The sequence below is a fragment of the Mytilus edulis genome, chromosome 2 (assembly GCF_963676685.1).
Source record: "Mytilus edulis chromosome 2, xbMytEdul2.2, whole genome shotgun sequence".
Lineage (NCBI taxonomy): Eukaryota > Metazoa > Mollusca > Bivalvia > Mytilida > Mytilidae > Mytilus > Mytilus edulis.
The window spans coordinates 82288426-82305253 of record NC_092345.1 but is presented as its reverse complement, the minus strand read 5'-3'; the positions used below and the strand labels follow the sequence as shown (position 1 = coordinate 82305253).

At 33.7% G+C, this 16828-nt stretch overlaps 2 protein-coding genes across 3 annotated transcripts in view; one reads left to right on the top strand and one right to left on the bottom strand.

Annotated features, from left to right (window-relative positions):
• Positions 1 to 3469, top strand: part of LOC139513143 (histone-lysine N-methyltransferase EHMT2-like) — a 34590-nt gene extending 31121 nt beyond the window's left edge. For both annotated transcript variants that reach the window (XM_071301402.1, XM_071301403.1), the window contains exon 25: positions 515 to 3469. In XM_071301402.1, the coding sequence (XP_071157503.1) occupies positions 515 to 662 (148 nt within the window). In that variant the 3' untranslated portion in view covers positions 663 to 3469. The remainder of the gene's footprint in view (positions 1 to 514) is intronic.
• A 7248-nt stretch (positions 3470 to 10717) lies between these two features.
• On the bottom strand, positions 10718 to 13345 carry LOC139513142 (small heat shock protein p36-like). Its single transcript, XM_071301401.1, has 2 exons — positions 12927 to 13345; positions 10718 to 11628 (listed from the first exon to the last, which is right to left on the bottom strand). The coding sequence occupies exons 1-2, from the start codon at positions 13177 to 13179 to the stop codon at positions 11141 to 11143; spliced, it is 741 nt and encodes a 246-aa protein (XP_071157502.1). The 5' UTR covers positions 13180 to 13345; the 3' UTR covers positions 10718 to 11140.
• Positions 13346 to 16828: the final 3483 nt, after the last annotated feature.

The following is a 16828-nucleotide window of genomic DNA, read 5'->3' as shown; positions in this document are numbered from 1 at the left end:
TTACTGCAATAAAATGTAGGATTAATTACTTACAATTTTTTTCGACCTTTTTTCTCATACAACCGGATGTGATGACCATGGTTTGGTGGTACACCTAAAACCAAAAGTAAAAGTATACAAAACTGCAAGCAAGCAGAATCAGGAAAAACCTGTACAGATTTTTAAACTACTAGACTGAAAATATTGAAACTTCACATGATTGTAGAAAATTACTCGAGGATGTCAATAAAGAAATATCCCAGTCCAATTTGTTGAAGGGGAGATAATCAAGTTTCATAAAATTCAAATATTGCAATATGCTATACAAAAATTCTCAAAAGAGCAACTACTTCCATACAGATAGACAGATGTTGATGAAAACTTTAAACTGTTGTAGATAACTACTAGATTTAAAGAATGTGCAAAAATGAAATTATCCTGTCCCAACATTGAAAGGGGAGATAATAGAATTTTCCAGACAAGGGTATCTATTTATGAATTCATTAAACAGTTCTTGTTTGTTTGTATTTTACAGGTTTGACTATGGTGAGAAGTTTTGGATGATAAAATGGAAACAATTCACATGTGCCTGTGGCTGTGTTAAATGTAAATACAACTCAGAAACTATTCACAAAACAATTGAGGAGTATAAACAAAGACATGAAGAAGAAAATATAGATTAGATTTACTTCAAAAATTGTTTATATTTCATATTAATTTTAATGTACAAAACGTGATTTTTGTAGATGGGTGAATGAAATTCTTCGATAATGATGCAATAAAATTATTTTATAAGAGCCATAAACTGTTATAAGTCATGATAAATTCTGTGTGGGATTAAAAATCTCTCATGAATAATTTCCTAATCCAAACTTATCTGGATTGTTTAAAAGACATCTGTTAAGTCATCAAAATTGAAACAATTTGTAATCCTTGTAGATGTTTGATATCCTGTATAGTGCCATTAGAATGACTACCGCCATTATTTATAGAAAAAGAAAAAACACTCACTTTGGGACAAAGTATACGCAAATGGGCAGCATTTCAAACTTATATAAAACTTTGTATGCATTTATGTCTTGGTTTTGATAAGAAAATTTAACAGAATAAATACTGACTTACTGATCTTGCATAGATTTTCATGAGAGATCAATTAATTTCTTTTTATATATTTCTCTATGATGAAGTTTTGATTTCTAGAACTAGTTGAAACAAAATAAAAATAAATGTTAACTTATTTCATTTCAGAAATGAGTGGTTTATAATAATAAATGGGGTATATGATTTTATAGATTTTTACAAATATTCCTATGCCAAAATATGATTAAGTGTGGGTATGGTTTAAACAAGATATGACAGGCAGTATGAAATTGTCATACATTGCAAGGATAGTAATAATTTTTCTGGTTGATTTATACCAAATAATCGTATTCTCTCAGTTATCTACTTCTGCAAATCTTTATTTTTTAAAAGTTGTTAGTGCGTACACCTTTTTTCACTATTTTACATGATTTCATTTTGACATCAGTTTATGCCTTTTTATGTGTAGTGTATTTTGAAGGAAAATGTTTTTTATTTTGTTATAAAAGAGTGCTTTTTAATGAAATGTATTCATGGATTAACTTATGTTGTTCTCATATGTAGATTTGTATCACATAAAAAATTGTATTTATCATAGAATGTATTACAAATAGTAAATCTATCTAGAATTTTCTATGAAAGTATTGAAATTTTGGTTATTTTTAATGAAAATAATCACTTCATCAATTAATTTGTATAGAATGGAATAATACACTTGACATATATTTGTTTCTTCATAAGTTCAAGGATCTTTGTCCACCACCATTAACAACATTATTATATCCTACTTGAAATATATTTGCTTTGTGAAGATTAACTTGCTTCTGTATATATGAATATTAACTTGTTTCTCTTTCACCTGCTGTTTTTTCTTTCATTCCATTCTCACCCAAGTTAACAAATATTTCATGTGGGCTTCTTATCAGAAAATTTTGACTTCAGGTCATTGAACCATGACATTTAACCATCCTAAATGCCATTAATGCCAGTTGTGCTCGGGAGTAATTTTGTTCCTGACAAGTCATTAACATGTGTTTTAGAGTGGCTGTTAAGAGTATATGTCATGTAATATAGCTGTGAACTTTTTTTTACAGTCCAATGGTCTTGATTTGGTCTTACTTGATAACTAGACAGATTAAACTAGTACAAAGGGTGTTTGCTTCTCTTTATAGGTAGGCATCTGCTGCATATACATTATTTTATTTTGACCTCTTTATCACAATCCAATTTAGGGTCACAGGTATTTCTACGAAATGTGCATACAGGTCAACAGTATTAAGTACTTAGTATGTGAAATTGCTGTTGATATATATATCCATCAGATATAGATATTCTTGGCCTTATTTTTTGCTCCTTTATCAGATAGTTTTGTGGGTTAGTTGCTTTCATTCATATACACACAAGGGCTTCAGTATTTGGCACACGAGTATTATAAAACAATGAACATGACTGTTTAACAAGTGTTATTGACTTGAACTAAAAACTTATTTGTCTTAAAAATGTATACAAACAATGCTGAAGGCAAGATATTTCATTGTGTTCTCTTGTTAAATTTTGCTGTTTTGAATTTCGCAAACAAAATGGTTTCTATTTTGTAATATATTGAATTTTCTATATTCCTTGTACATGATGAAAATTAATCATATTTTGCATCAGAAAAGGAATAATATTTCAAGGTTTCTTGCTTTTTGAATGCCATATTTATATCAAATGTGTAGACTCCAGACACTAAATTTGCATATACTGTTGAAAAAGCTGATATAACATTCCAACTTCTTTTGTTGGCATCAGTAATTTGAAATTTTGCTGTCATTTGCATAGACTAATATATTTCATTAATGTGAAAGTATTCGTTTACAATGACTGATAAGACTTATAAATTTATTGTCACACAAGTTATGTGTTATATCAGAAATATATAAATGCCCACGAACATTTATAATTTTGGAAAACTTATAATCTGTCCATTTGTATATGGGAAAGGTTAACACAAATTATTAGTAGTTTATAACTTTACATATAAAGTATTTTATTTAAGATAGCAAGTTTTATGTATTTATATTAGTTCAAAGTAAATATACTCTTCATTTTAATAAGATTTTATTTATAATAAAAACTCACTATTGAGGATAAAATTATTCACTAATAAATTAAACTGTAATAAAATCTACATTTACTGATAAAGGATTTGATCCAAGTGATATATGATTCTTCATTGCTTGCAAACTCTTGATAGATACAAGAAGGTTTTACATGGCTTAACTTTTTTATCATGATGATTTGTACATAAGAAATAATCATTTTAATCTAATTAAAGATGAAAAATAGATATCAATCTATCTTGAATTGCATTTGTATTTTAATTTAATATCCATATTGTAGCATTATAGACAATAAAATTTAAGACAAATTGTGTTTTTAATTGTATATGTTAAAAATGATATATTGTTTGTATATAGAAGCTTCCAAGATGCACCAAATGCTTTTGTCTAGAAATTCACACATGCTGATAAAGCCAGACATAGACAGTGTTTTCTTCAGTAGACTGTTGGTGGTAGATTAACGGTCTGCAACACTATCTAAAACTACAGGTTGTAAGGTATACATAATTAGTAGATAATACCCCTTATTTTAAGTTGACAACCGTCATAAATGTGCAGATATATAAAGTAAAGGCCAATATAATAGATTGATCTTCAAATTGTTTTTAAAGAAATAAAACTTGAGACAAAAGATGAAGATATATAAGAATATAAAGGAGATGTGGTGTGATAACCAATAAATATAAAGAAGATGTGGTATAATAACCAATGAATATAAAGGAAATGTGGTATGATAATATAAAGGAGGTGTGGTATGATAACCAATGAATATAAAGGAGATGTGGTATGATAATATAAAGGAGGTGTGGTATGATAACCAATGAATATAAAGGAGATGTGGTATGATAACCAATGAATATAAAGGAGATGTGGTATGATAATATAAAGGAGGTGTAGTATGATAACCAATGAATATAAAGGAGATGTGGTATGATAATATAAAGGAGGTGTGGTATGATAACCAATGAATATAAAGGAGATGTGGTATGATAATATAAAGGAGGTGTGGTATGATAACCAATGAATATAAAGGAGATGTGGTATGATAACCAATGAATATAAAGGAGATGTGGTATGATAACCAATAAATATAAAGGAGATGTGGTATGATAACCAATGAATATAAAGGAGATGTGGTATGAAAATACAAAGGAGATGTGGTATGATAATATAAAGGAGATGTGGTATGATAATATAAAGGAGATGTGGTATGATAACCAATGAATATAAAGGAGATGTGGTATGATAACCAATGAATATAAAGGAGATGTGGTATGATAACCAATGAATATAAAGGAGATGTGGTATGATAACCAATGAGACAACTATACACTAAAGTTCTAATCAAGTGGATGTAACTAATTTTAGGCAACCATATTCATCTGGCAATTGGGTTCACTGGAAAAATATTTCTGTATTTTTCTGGCAAATAGATGCATTTGAACGTATGTTAAATTTTTTTTTATATTATCAAGATGCATGTAATAATAATTTTTGATTCAATATACAATTAATTCATCCATAGAAATTATCAGAAATAAGTAATTTGGGCAAGCAATGCAATAATGTATTGTCAATTCCCTTGTTTGCTTTACTTTATATCTTGTCTGTCTCTTTGACCATGTGACCTATTGTTACCACTTGGCGTTAGTGAATTGGCAAAACTAACTGTAACCAAGCTTGGTTCCCAATGATCTTCAGGGTATTATACATGAGGTAAAAATTTGTATTTCACCTTAAAATTTAGGTAATTTCAATCAATGAATTGACCCTTATACAAATTGAAAAAAATGATTTGTTGCTATTAAATGGTATTTTTTTTATTCCATGCGGGGGTATTAGTTCACTTCTTAAACTTCTCAATATTTTAGAAGGTTGGAAACATGGATGCTTCGTACTTTGTATATAGATGCCTCATGTTACAAAGTTGCGGTCTGTCACATGTCCATTGTCCTTCACCTCATTTTCATGGTTCAGTGACTACTTGGAAAAAAAAGTTTCGTTTTTTTTTATGTTAATTGCTCTCTTATTATGAGTAATAGGATAGCGATATTTGGTATGTGCGAACCTTGCAAGGTACTCATGCCCGTCAGACAGTTTTCATTTGACCTCAACCTCATTTCAAGGATCCGTGAACAAGGTTAAGTTTTGGTGGTCAAGTTCATATCTCAGATACTTTAAGCATTTAGTCTAGTATATTCGGTGTATTCAATGATTGTAAGGTACACAAGTCCAACTGGCAGGTGTCCTTGACCTTGACCTCATTTTCATAGTTCAGTGGTTATAGTTAAGTTTTTGTGTTTTTGGTCTTTTTTTCTTATACTGTATGCAATATGTTAACTATATTTGGTGTATGGAATGATTGTAAGGTGTACATGTCTAGCTATAAAAAAGAAGATGTGGTATGATTGCCAATGGGCCAACTCTCCACAAGAGACCAACATGACACAGAAATTAATAACTATAGGTCACCGTACGGCCTTCAACAATGAGCAAAGCCCATACCGCAGAGTCAGCTTTAAAAGGCCCGAAATGACAATGTAAAACAATTCAAACGAGAAACCACTGAATTACAGACTCCTGGCTTGGGACAGGCACATTCATACATAATGTGACTGGGACAGTGTTATAACAGTACAACATAAAAACGATCTATAAAAATCAGATGAAAATAGCTAAACTCATCAGATGGACAAAAATACAAGTGGACGTGGCCGGGTACTTGTACATCCCAACAACAAAAAGACGCTAGATACAGATATGAGAGTACTCGCAGTTAACTGACAGCTAGTTCAAAGCCACTAACAACTAATAAAAAATCATGCATCTTAGACTAATTTATCTATCCGTACACATCCAACATCCAATGGATTTAGTGTACAGACGTCATAAACAGTCAGAGAAAAACATGACATTGTGCAATGCCAAGATACAGGTGGCAAAAAAAAAACCGCAAACAAAAAGGGAACAACATGTCTGAAACAATCGAATACTTTTAACTACTGCAAGGAGTTAATGCTACTAAACAATCAATGAATTGACCCTTATACAAATTGAAAAAAATGATTAGTTGCTATTAAATGGTATTTTTTTACTCCATGCAATCGACTGTAATAATAACAAGCGCAGTTTTACCGACCAAGTGCTAGTAAATGAAGAAAAAAACCTTTTGAATAATTTCGAGCGATCGGAACACTTTTCTGGATATACCTTCATCATGAACACTCCATTCCCAACATTTAAAAGTCAAGGATGTACAATTCCAAATGCACACGATGAGCTACATATATATTGTAGGGTTGTCACTGACTCAGACGTACATATATATATGACAAAAACATATATGAATAAACATAAAGAGCTGTGGTATCACTTTGATTGCTAATGAGACAACTGGTCAACTTTGTCAACCTTTGTTTCTTAATAGTTTTTTCAACGTATTATATAAGAAAAGTTTGTTGAAAATAATGACAGTACCGAATAACTGACTATTTAGCTGATTATACACTCGGATAGTCGACCAGAAAAGGTATCAACCCGGTGCTAGTGAAAGAAACCAACACTATATAAATGTTGTGCATTAGAAGCACTTTTGTGGATTTCAAGTGACTTTTATTAGAAAACCTCAATCCGTCAGAACATTTTGAAAGGCGGTATTGTATAGATTCATAGGTAAAATTATGAGCTTATAAAAGCGAATTTGATCAAATATAAAACTTGCCTTCTTAATGCATAGTTTCATTTTGTCTGTGTAAGATGTAAAAATATCCATGCAACCACGTCAGGCTGGAATTGAGACGTTAAATCCGGTCCCTCGTGTAGGGGGAATGTAATTTCAGTACACCTACCGTCGTTTTTTTTTTTTAACCTATTTTAAAAATAATTGTTAAATAGATATGTGGCCGTCCTGAACATACATGTGATAATTGCCACTGGACTTAAATTAATGAAAAATCTTTCATACAAGAATTTATCTATTTCATATGAGAATCAGGAACCAACTTTACTTGCATTGATTAGATTTTGATATCTTAAAACAACCAAATATGTAATGCTGTACATACTCTTATTTACTCTTGTGGGTCTTCATCCTGTCGATACTTATATTTTGACATTGCACCACAAGATCATGCTTGTCTCACGTGATAGATAGTTTAGTCTGTGAAAAAGTTATTTCCTTAAATTCATTGGATGTTGGATGTTAACTGATTGATTTAGCCTTAGATGTATGTTTTTTTTTCAAGAGTTGTAATTGGCTTTGAAAGAGTTGTCAAAAACTGCGAGTTCTCTCAGAACTGTACTTAATGTCTTTTTGTTTTTGGGATGTACAAGTACACGTCCAAGTCCAGTCTGTGTTTTTGTTAGATGCATTTCTATTTCTATCCATCGGGTGGCTTAAACCTTTTTCAACTGATTTTGATACGTTTGTTCTCATGTTGTACTGTTACATCACAGTCCCAGGTTAGGTTGAGGGCTGGCGCCTTTAAACTGTTTAACTCCGCCGCATTCTGTATGTGCCTGTCCCAAGTCCGGAGCCTGTTATTCAGTACTGTGTTACATTTTTATATAAATCAAGCCGTTATTTTTCTCACTAAAATTGTTTAACATTTCTCATTTCGGGACCTTTCATAGCTGACTATGCACTATGGGTCATACCCCGAAGCAAGAAACAATAATAGCAAAAGGTACCTATTCTAATCTAAACAACAATTTGCCGCTATTCGCTGTACAATCCGCTTTATTTAACTCTTTGAATTTCTCTGTATGTTTTTTTCCGAAATACAGTGTTTTTCAAGCTTAATTGTAATACCGGTTACATACCAGTATATAGTAGCTTTATTATTAGGAATCAGTATAACAAACATGCATTTACTTCTCAGCACAACGTAGAATATAATGAAAGTAAGAAAAAATCCTTATCCGACTTCTAATTTTTTCCATCGCATCAAGAGTATCAGTATGCTACACAGCGAGTCCCGTTTAAACAATATTTTTTTTGTAGACGCCAATTGATGACAGTAGCTGACATGGGGAGCTATAATTCTACAGCAGTCATCTGATAACTAGAATTCGTGACAAACGAGACATTTCAATTTTGAAATTATTAATTTTCCTCATCTAAGGAGCAATTAATACAGCATATTCACGTATGGAGTGCACCTTTCTAAACTTATAGGACTTGGTAGAACGTGAGCCAGGTTTTTTTATAGAGCGTCTCAGCCTTTTTCTCAAAATGTTAATCGGAAAGTACCAAGACCTATATTTAATAGATAAATATTCAGTGCTTACTTCACAATAAATACAAAATGGTCTCGAGTTAAAGTGCTGCTGGTGTTATTTTCTTTTATTTGACTGTGCTATTACGCTCCTTTACGTATGACTGTTGATGCGATACTTATTTATAAATCCAGCTACCAGGTTTTGGACTTTTTGCGTTCGTCGGTGGGTCCAGATGTGAGATTCAGACACCAGAGATTTTTGTATACCCTGATGAAGATTGTACTTTATCGAGAACGTGTTGTAGAATAATTTTTTGTTGACGTCTTTGGCAAAGGAGGAGGTCCAGTAAGGCCCATTTTTGGCCCCAAAATATAGCAGTTTTACAAAATTTTTAAAATGTAAACTTTAAGTTATTTATTGGACAGTAGAATGCTTCTGCTACATAAATTTGGGCTGTTTTTGACCATACAATGCACATATATCGGGTACTAGCACCATTAAGTCATGCTAAATTACTGAAATCTTCACAATTCTAGCATTTTAGTTAAATATTAGACGGTTTCCATGTTAAACGAAAGTGGCCGCATTCGTGTTCATCCTTAATATTAAAATGTAAGTTGTATTTGATGATAATACATAACATATATAAAGGTTGAGGATGAACACGGATGCGGCCACTTTCATTTTAGACAAAAAACATCTGTAAAGTGACATTTTTGGGCATATTTGGTAGATTTTTTATATTTGAGCTTGAATCGGATCGCTTTTAACGACTAAATCAGTTAAAATCTTTCACATAAACTGATTGAATCAAATGAAATAGACACTTCAGTGTTTAAAAAGTGGTCAAAATCTTTCGTCAGATGAACCTCAAATTTGAGGCCAAAATCGGTCCTTACCGGACCTACTCCTTTACTACCAAATAGAACAATAGTTTTTTGGAGTTTTCAGTTTCGTAGGTTTGTTTGATTTTTTAATCAGTTGTGTCGCATGTCTTATCCCAAATATTATCACTTTTACCTTTTATATCTGTTTGAGTTGCTCATCCTTTTATACTAATATTAAGGAATGATAAACAACTGTCATACAAGTGAAAGGTTTAGCAAGCTATACAACCAGGTTTAATCGACCGTTTTCTTCGGAAATTACAGTACCACTTCCGGAATTTGACAGTCGTTTTATATAGCTTAGCTATGTGAAGTATGGTACAAAATTAAAAAAAATCTTTGGTTCAAATCGATGTGAAATCAGACAGAATAAAATTGAGAATGGAAATGGGGAATGTGCCAAAGAGACAACAACCCAACCATAAAAAAAAACAACTGCAGAAGGTCACCAACAGGTCTTCAGTGTAGCGAGAAATTCCCGCTTCCGGAGGCGTCCTTCAACTGGCCCCTAAACAAATATATACTAGTTCAGTGATAATGAACGCCATACTAATTTCCAAATTGTACACAAGATACTAAAATTAAAAAAATACAAGACTAACAAAGGCCAGAGACTCCTGACTTGGGACAGGCGCAAAAATGCGGCGGGGTTAAACATGTTTGTGAGATCTCAACCCTCTCCCTATACCTCTAGCCAATGTAGAAAAGTAAACGCATAACAATACGCACATTAAAATTCAGTTCAAGAGAAGTCCGAGTCTGATGTCAGAAGATGTAATCAAGGAAAATAAACGAAATGACTAATACATAAATAACAACAGACTACCAGCAGTTAACTGACATGCCAGCTCCAGACTTCAATTAAACTGACTGAAAGATTATGATTTCATCATATGAACATCAGGCACAATCCTTCCCGTTATATTATAAAGGAGCAAAGACTGGCGTCCAGAATATGAACCAGCATACAATAATTTAAGTTATGTAAAATTGATAAATCTGTTCGGCTAAAATTGTCAAACGCTATCAGTATTAATTACCCGAAAAAGATAGGGTATATCAGGGTAGGACTGATGGCTATATGTTACTAAATGGTAAAAAGATGGAGGGACTGTCAGCTTGACGCAAAGGTAAAGCAGTTTATCATACACTGTCTTTTGAAATGAATATTTTATCAAGCAAACAAAACAGCACTGAGCATTATAGAGTGTTTCATGTGAGTCCAACCAGTGACATAGGATAACACTTATCAAATCGATGTTTTGAATTAATTTTCTAATTTGCCATATTAGAATATAAAACCATTCAAGTATGAATGAAAGCATAAGTAATAAGATGCAGTATAAAATAAAAACACAGATAAACACCAAACAAAACCTTGGCCTCAACGGACTTTGAAAAGTGCTGTTATCAAAATTGTAACCTTGAACAATAATAAACTGATAAAAATACTGTGTCAGACAATTTAATGTCTTTCTCTGACAACAACAAAACAAACACATGTATACACAAGAGCAAAGTATTAACATATTTGTTCTCTTTTTTAAACTGAACTAAAAATTATGCGACATTCAATGATTGGTCCATTATAGAATATAGTAAACATTTAACATAATACTGCTTCACATAATAATATTACACTATACAATGACAAACAATTGAAGAAAAAAAAGTTCTAACAATTTAAATTAGCAAACATAAATGATTTTTCTTTTTTCTTTTTAAATTACTGAAAGTATGAGACACATCAAATGATTGGTCAAATATTGCAAAAAAAATCACAATAGACAGAATGTTGACTACAAAAATGTAATCAAGTTCAAAAGTATAGTCTAAAACCCGCTATTGTGACTTGGACAGTCAAATCTGGATTTATTTTTTGGCTTGTTCCATTTCAACATCTTCAAAAACTGGTGCACGAATAGTAAGATTTCCTTCCTCATCTTTCAAGCATTCAATATTCTTTCCATCCACAGATCGTGGAACTGTCATCTGACGCCAGAATGACTCTCGTATTTCATGACCATCTTCAGACCTCTGTTTTTCTCCTTGGACTGTCAATAATCCATCTTTACATGACACTTTAACTTCCTCTGGTCGGAAATTTTCAACATTGAATTTCATCAGGTTGCTGTGACTATCACTTGACACTAAGGCTCCTTCATGTGGTACAACTTGGAGTTGTCTCTCCTCCGGATGAAGGTAAGGGGCTTCTAATACCATAGTCCCATCTGATCTCATGAAGCTGTGCATTTTCTCAGCATCAACATTCTCTGGAACCTTGACTGTCCTTTTACGTTCAACAGTATCCCCCCATTCATCATTACCATCAGTGTACTTGGCATGAATAATTACATTACCTATAAATAAAAAGGGATATGTTGGGTTTACATGAATGTCAATGAGGAAGCAATGTCTAACAACACAAATGTAGACAGCATTACCCTTCCATCTAGCCATCTCCAGTCAAAGTTTGTTAATTTTTTAAGGTCTTATAGCCAATTGAGTCTAGATAAGTTTGGAATAAATTTAACAGGGATTTGCCATTATCACAGAAGCCCTTAAAATCCACATAAAGTATTCAAAATTATTTACAGACAACTGCTGACAAGATTCCTGAATTAAGACAGGCACTTGAACAGTTAAGAGTGGTTAATCTATTTGCTGAATAATTCAAATTTCCCCTTTCAATCTTGGTGGATTAACAAATGTTACATATAATAACAATGAAAATCAGAAAACAATTAATTCAATAATACATGTACCTATATAGAAGGACTACAAATAACCCAGTAATTAGCAAAATCATCACAAAGAAATTAAGTTACCAAAAGCAAACTTTTTAAGTGCTACTTAACCATGTTAACCAGCTAATACCAAATCAGTGGCGGATCCGGGGGGGGGGGGGGGGGGGGGATCAATGCATTTGTATCGGGACATGTTTTGCACCCCCCCCCCTTTGCCCTGGGTGCCCTGGGTTAGCACCCCCCCTTTCGAAAATTCCTGCATCCGCCCCTGCCAAATTATGCAGTTCTAGATTCTATACATTATTGTTGACTACAGTTGATTTCAAAGACTTATTGTAAACTGCAGAGTAACATCCTGAATCAAGGAGGAACATATTATGACAATGTCCTGAGTAAACATGTGATATAGTGAAAACCCATGGTTAAGTGAATAATAAAACCTAACAAAATGGAACATGTTCATATGTAAGATCTCCTTTGGAGCACCATAACATGAAAAAAAATATTCGGTGGAGACTAAGCCAAATGGATATACAATTTGATAACAGATCATAACAAATGGAGGAAAGTTTTGGTATTTTTTTTTTTATCTATTATTGAAAAAGGGGGGGTTGAAACCCCTTTTTTGACTAATAAATCAATGCTTTTGAAATATTGTCGTCTGTATTGTCGTTCTATTATTGACATATAACTGCCCCCCCCCCCCCCCCCTTTTTCTCACTGGATTACCTCCTGTAAACGCAATTTCAAAATTCAAATTTCTAAGGGTTTTAAATATATATGCATGTAATATTTGTCGCTGAACCACAAGTCAGTCAAAATAAGTAGTTGAGAACGATGTCCTGTAACATCTATAAGTTATATATTTTGTTAAATTTTAAGCATACGTATTTGATTATTATAAAACTCACCGTTATCAACTTTCACTTTGACATGCTGTGCATCAAAGTCTCCGATTTTTACGCTGTATGTCCACTTTTTATCCGCCAGTGAAGTCTCCGGTCTGCGCCTCCTACGCATTGCCATTCCCTGGCATGGTGGGTGACGACCATATCCACAACCTACGGACATAGGCTCCCAATCATCCATAAAGTGAAACATGTCATCAAAATCATGCTGTGTAGACTGATTGTAGCGGTTCCAAAGCACTGGGACAAACGTCATCTTTACTCTGTCAGTTCTGCTATAAATCGTCTGTATTGTTGATATCGTTTATTCGTTCTGTTAACCTCTGGCGTTTTCATTGTTTTTATGGCCGTAATGCTGAAACTCGAAAGTTCTCGATATTTTTAAAACGCAAAATGTTGTTTTCTTATTCAAGTTCAAGGTCATTTAGTTATTAAAAGAATGCAATGTTATTGTGGTCTAGATGACCCTAGATTCTTGAAGAAATATCTTGAAAAGGCTCTGACACATCGTCTTAGTCCATCGTATATATATACATGTGTATGTGAAAAGGGGGGGGGGGCAATTTTATTTAATACATTGTATGCATGATTCTAAAAATTTGAGAAGAGAAAAAAAAATCATATATTTATAAGTGATGAGGGGGAGGACAGGGGGATACCCTTCTCCTTTCTCCCACCCTCTTCTCCTTTCTCCTACCCCCGTTCTCCTTTCTCCCATTAGAATAAAACATCTCCTTTTGAGATATTTTTTCTTGAAATATTAGAAATTTTTTTAAAAGGAGAGATATTTTATTTTTTCTCCTTTCTCCAACTTTTTCTCCTTTCTCCCAGCCTTCCTCTCCTTTCTCCTACCCCCTTTCTCCCTGTCTCCCTTACCCCTGTCCTCCCCCTCAGTGATCATAGTCTAATTTGTTTCAGAAAAGAAGTAAAACAATAGTTTCATAGACGTATCCAAAGAGGGGGGGGGGGCGGCGCAGTTTCGGGTCCAGAAATTTTCATAAGTGATGGCCCACTGACTGCCTAAGAGGGGGCCCGCTCCAGTCACGCTTCAGTGATTCCCTATATAGGATTATATAAGCAACCGATTTTTTTTCCCAAAAAGGGAAGCCCGGGCCTCCTGGGCTCCACTTAATCCGCCTCTGGGGCTTTAGTGGAAAACATTTGGTTGATTATATAGCTAGGGAATCACTGAAGCATGACTGGGGCCCCCCTTTTATGAGAAGTTCTGGATCCGCCACTGAGTTTGTTGTGTACGTCGTGCCAAGTTGTGCATATTTTGAGTTTGTTTATTTTTATTTAAGCTCCTTTTGTATTTATTTTGCAGCTGTACCCCTATATAGTTCAACACATTTTATATGATACCAGGGGCGGATCCAATCTGATCTCTGCTGCGACAACAAACTACTAGCTAGTATTTGCCACGGGGTAGCTCTGGTTCAAAGCAAGATTCGACTCTTTGAAAAGAACATAGCATGCGTGTTGATAGAACCATTTATTCTATTTATATTCTGATTTGTTTCAACGACCCCATATATATATGTTTGACCCATTCTGAAAGAAAATCGATGTCTGCTATTAATCTCGATATGGTCCATTAAAGGAAGAAAAATGGGACTAGGACACAAGAGCCGAGCTTTAATCAAAATTCATTTTCCTGGGTTTTATACTAAAGAGTACACAACTATATTTACTTCCTGGTACGCACAAAACAATTCATGTATGATGTACAATATATTATAGATAAAATGAGGGAAATACAAATGCCGTGTGTAAAAGTCGACAAATATCATCAAAGCGGAAGAATATTTCGCACAAAGGGGAATACAAGAGTTTTTAACAAATCTGATTAGAAATTTGTTTATCTCAAGTATTATATTTTTAAACTGAAAAGCAATGTGTTTGCGGAAATTATCATTGCTGGCAGTAAATCAATTGTTTCGTTTTCCCCGAATGGACACGTAAGGGACTGTATTTATATCCTGTCAGAAAGTTGTTTCAGTTAATTCTTGATATGCTATAATATTTCTCTAAGCTAGTATCCATCATAATTACAAAACTGATTTTATTATGCATTTGCTTCTTAAATGTTTTGTTGAATGTAAGAACCTGAGTGCAACACTTTGAGATTGGAAGTTACAGGAATATTTCAAATATGGCAAAGTTCTGTGAAATAGGCTGAAAAGCAATACATCTTTCATTAACATATATAGTGATAGTACAATACCGTTGCCTCTTCTCTTCATAGTTTTTATCCAAGTTTCATCTAGCTCTTATATGTTCAAATCTTAAAGCGGATATAGGCTGATAGTTATATAAAGCCACTGGGCGTGTTATTATTGCCACTGGTCAGGTTCTTATTGACATCGGTGGGCAGCATGTTGTTGAAGACACTTGACTGGTTGTTGTTGAAGCCACGCGGCATTTTAGTAATTGAAGCTACTAAGCTGATAGTTACAGTTATGTTAAGCCACTCGGCATGTTGTTATTGACGCCATTGGCCAGGTTGTTATTAAGATACTGGACTTGTAGTAATTGAAGACTCTTGGGTAGTTGTTGTTGGAGACACTGGGCTTGGTGTTGAGGACATTGGGTTGGTAGATGTTGAAGACATTTGCATTGACTTGGCTGGTTTTTGTTGAAGCCACTGTGCAGGTTGTTGTTACAAACACTTGGCTGGTAGTTATTCATGACACATGGCATGTTGATGTTGAAAACACTGGGTATGTTGTTGTTGAAGACATTTGGCAGGTTTATTGTTGAAGCCTCTGTGCATGTTGTTATTGAAGACACTGCTGATTGTTGTTGAAGACACTGGGCTTCTTGTTATTACAGACACTGAGCTGGTTGTTGAAATTCTCGACTTGTTGTTAACGATACTGGGCTGGTTGTTTTTGAAGACTCTGGAGATGTTATTAAAGACACTGAGATGGTTGTCGTTGAAAACACTGGGCACGTTTTAATTAAAGGCACTTGGCTTGTTGTTGTTGAAGACACTGGGTAGATTGTTATTGAAGACACTGGGCTGGTTGTTGTTCAAAAACACTGGTCAAGTTGTTATAACATACACTGGGCTGGTTGTTGAAGACACTGGGCAGGTGACTGTTGATGAAGCAACTAGGCTGTTTATTATTTAAGTAACTTAGCATATTATTATTAAAGTCACTAGGGCGAATGTTTAGACAATACTGACGGTTATTGAAGCTATTAGGCTGAATTTCAGACATGCTCATTGGTATATTATTTAACAAACAAACAAAATTCTTTGAATAGTTATATTAAAGATGCTGACATACACCTTGATTAATATTTAGTTAGAATAACATTCACCAAGAAGTCAAATGTTCATAAGTTTCGAAATGATTGGTCTTTCATTACAAGAGCAGTGCTAACACCTCTACTTCCGATAAGATTTTTCTGAAGGATAACAGGTGAAAATCGGACAGAGAATAGAATGGTTACGTTAGAGAAGACTTTCCAGCACAGTTATCTGTTCATCGCAATTAAGAAATTCAAATAAATATTCAATGCTATTTTCCCGTTCTTTGTGTTTCGAGCGCACTTGTCTCTGCAAGTGGCGTCTCCCATGTAAGAGTTTGTGGTTATTTGATAAATATTTTATGTTCGTTTGAGTTTACGAATTAGAATTTAAATAACGATTATAATCATACGTATTTTGCCCGTCATGTTCCCTCGTTAGAAAATAAATGTTTATTTCTAACGTTACTTGTATACTATTTTATGTGTATTTATAGGAGTTACACGGCTGGTGTCGCACATAGAGTAGTATTTAATAACCCCAGAAGAGATAACCCCTGGTTTTGGTTGGGTTCGTGTGGCTTAATCTTAGTTTTCCCCGATGTGTTTTGTACACCGTTGTTTGTATTTGTCGTTGTTCGTTATTCTTC

What these genes read in the sequence shown, in the direction of transcription:
- LOC139513142 (XM_071301401.1), bottom strand. Translation starts at nt 13,179, where the DNA reads ATGACGTTTGTCCCAGTGCTTTGGAACCGCTACAATCAGTCTACACAG. An exon ending in CAAAGTGAAAGTTGATAACG is followed by an intron (nt 11,629 to 12,926) that starts GTGAGTTTTATA and finishes TTTTATTTATAG; the next exon opens with GTAATGTAATTATTCATGCC.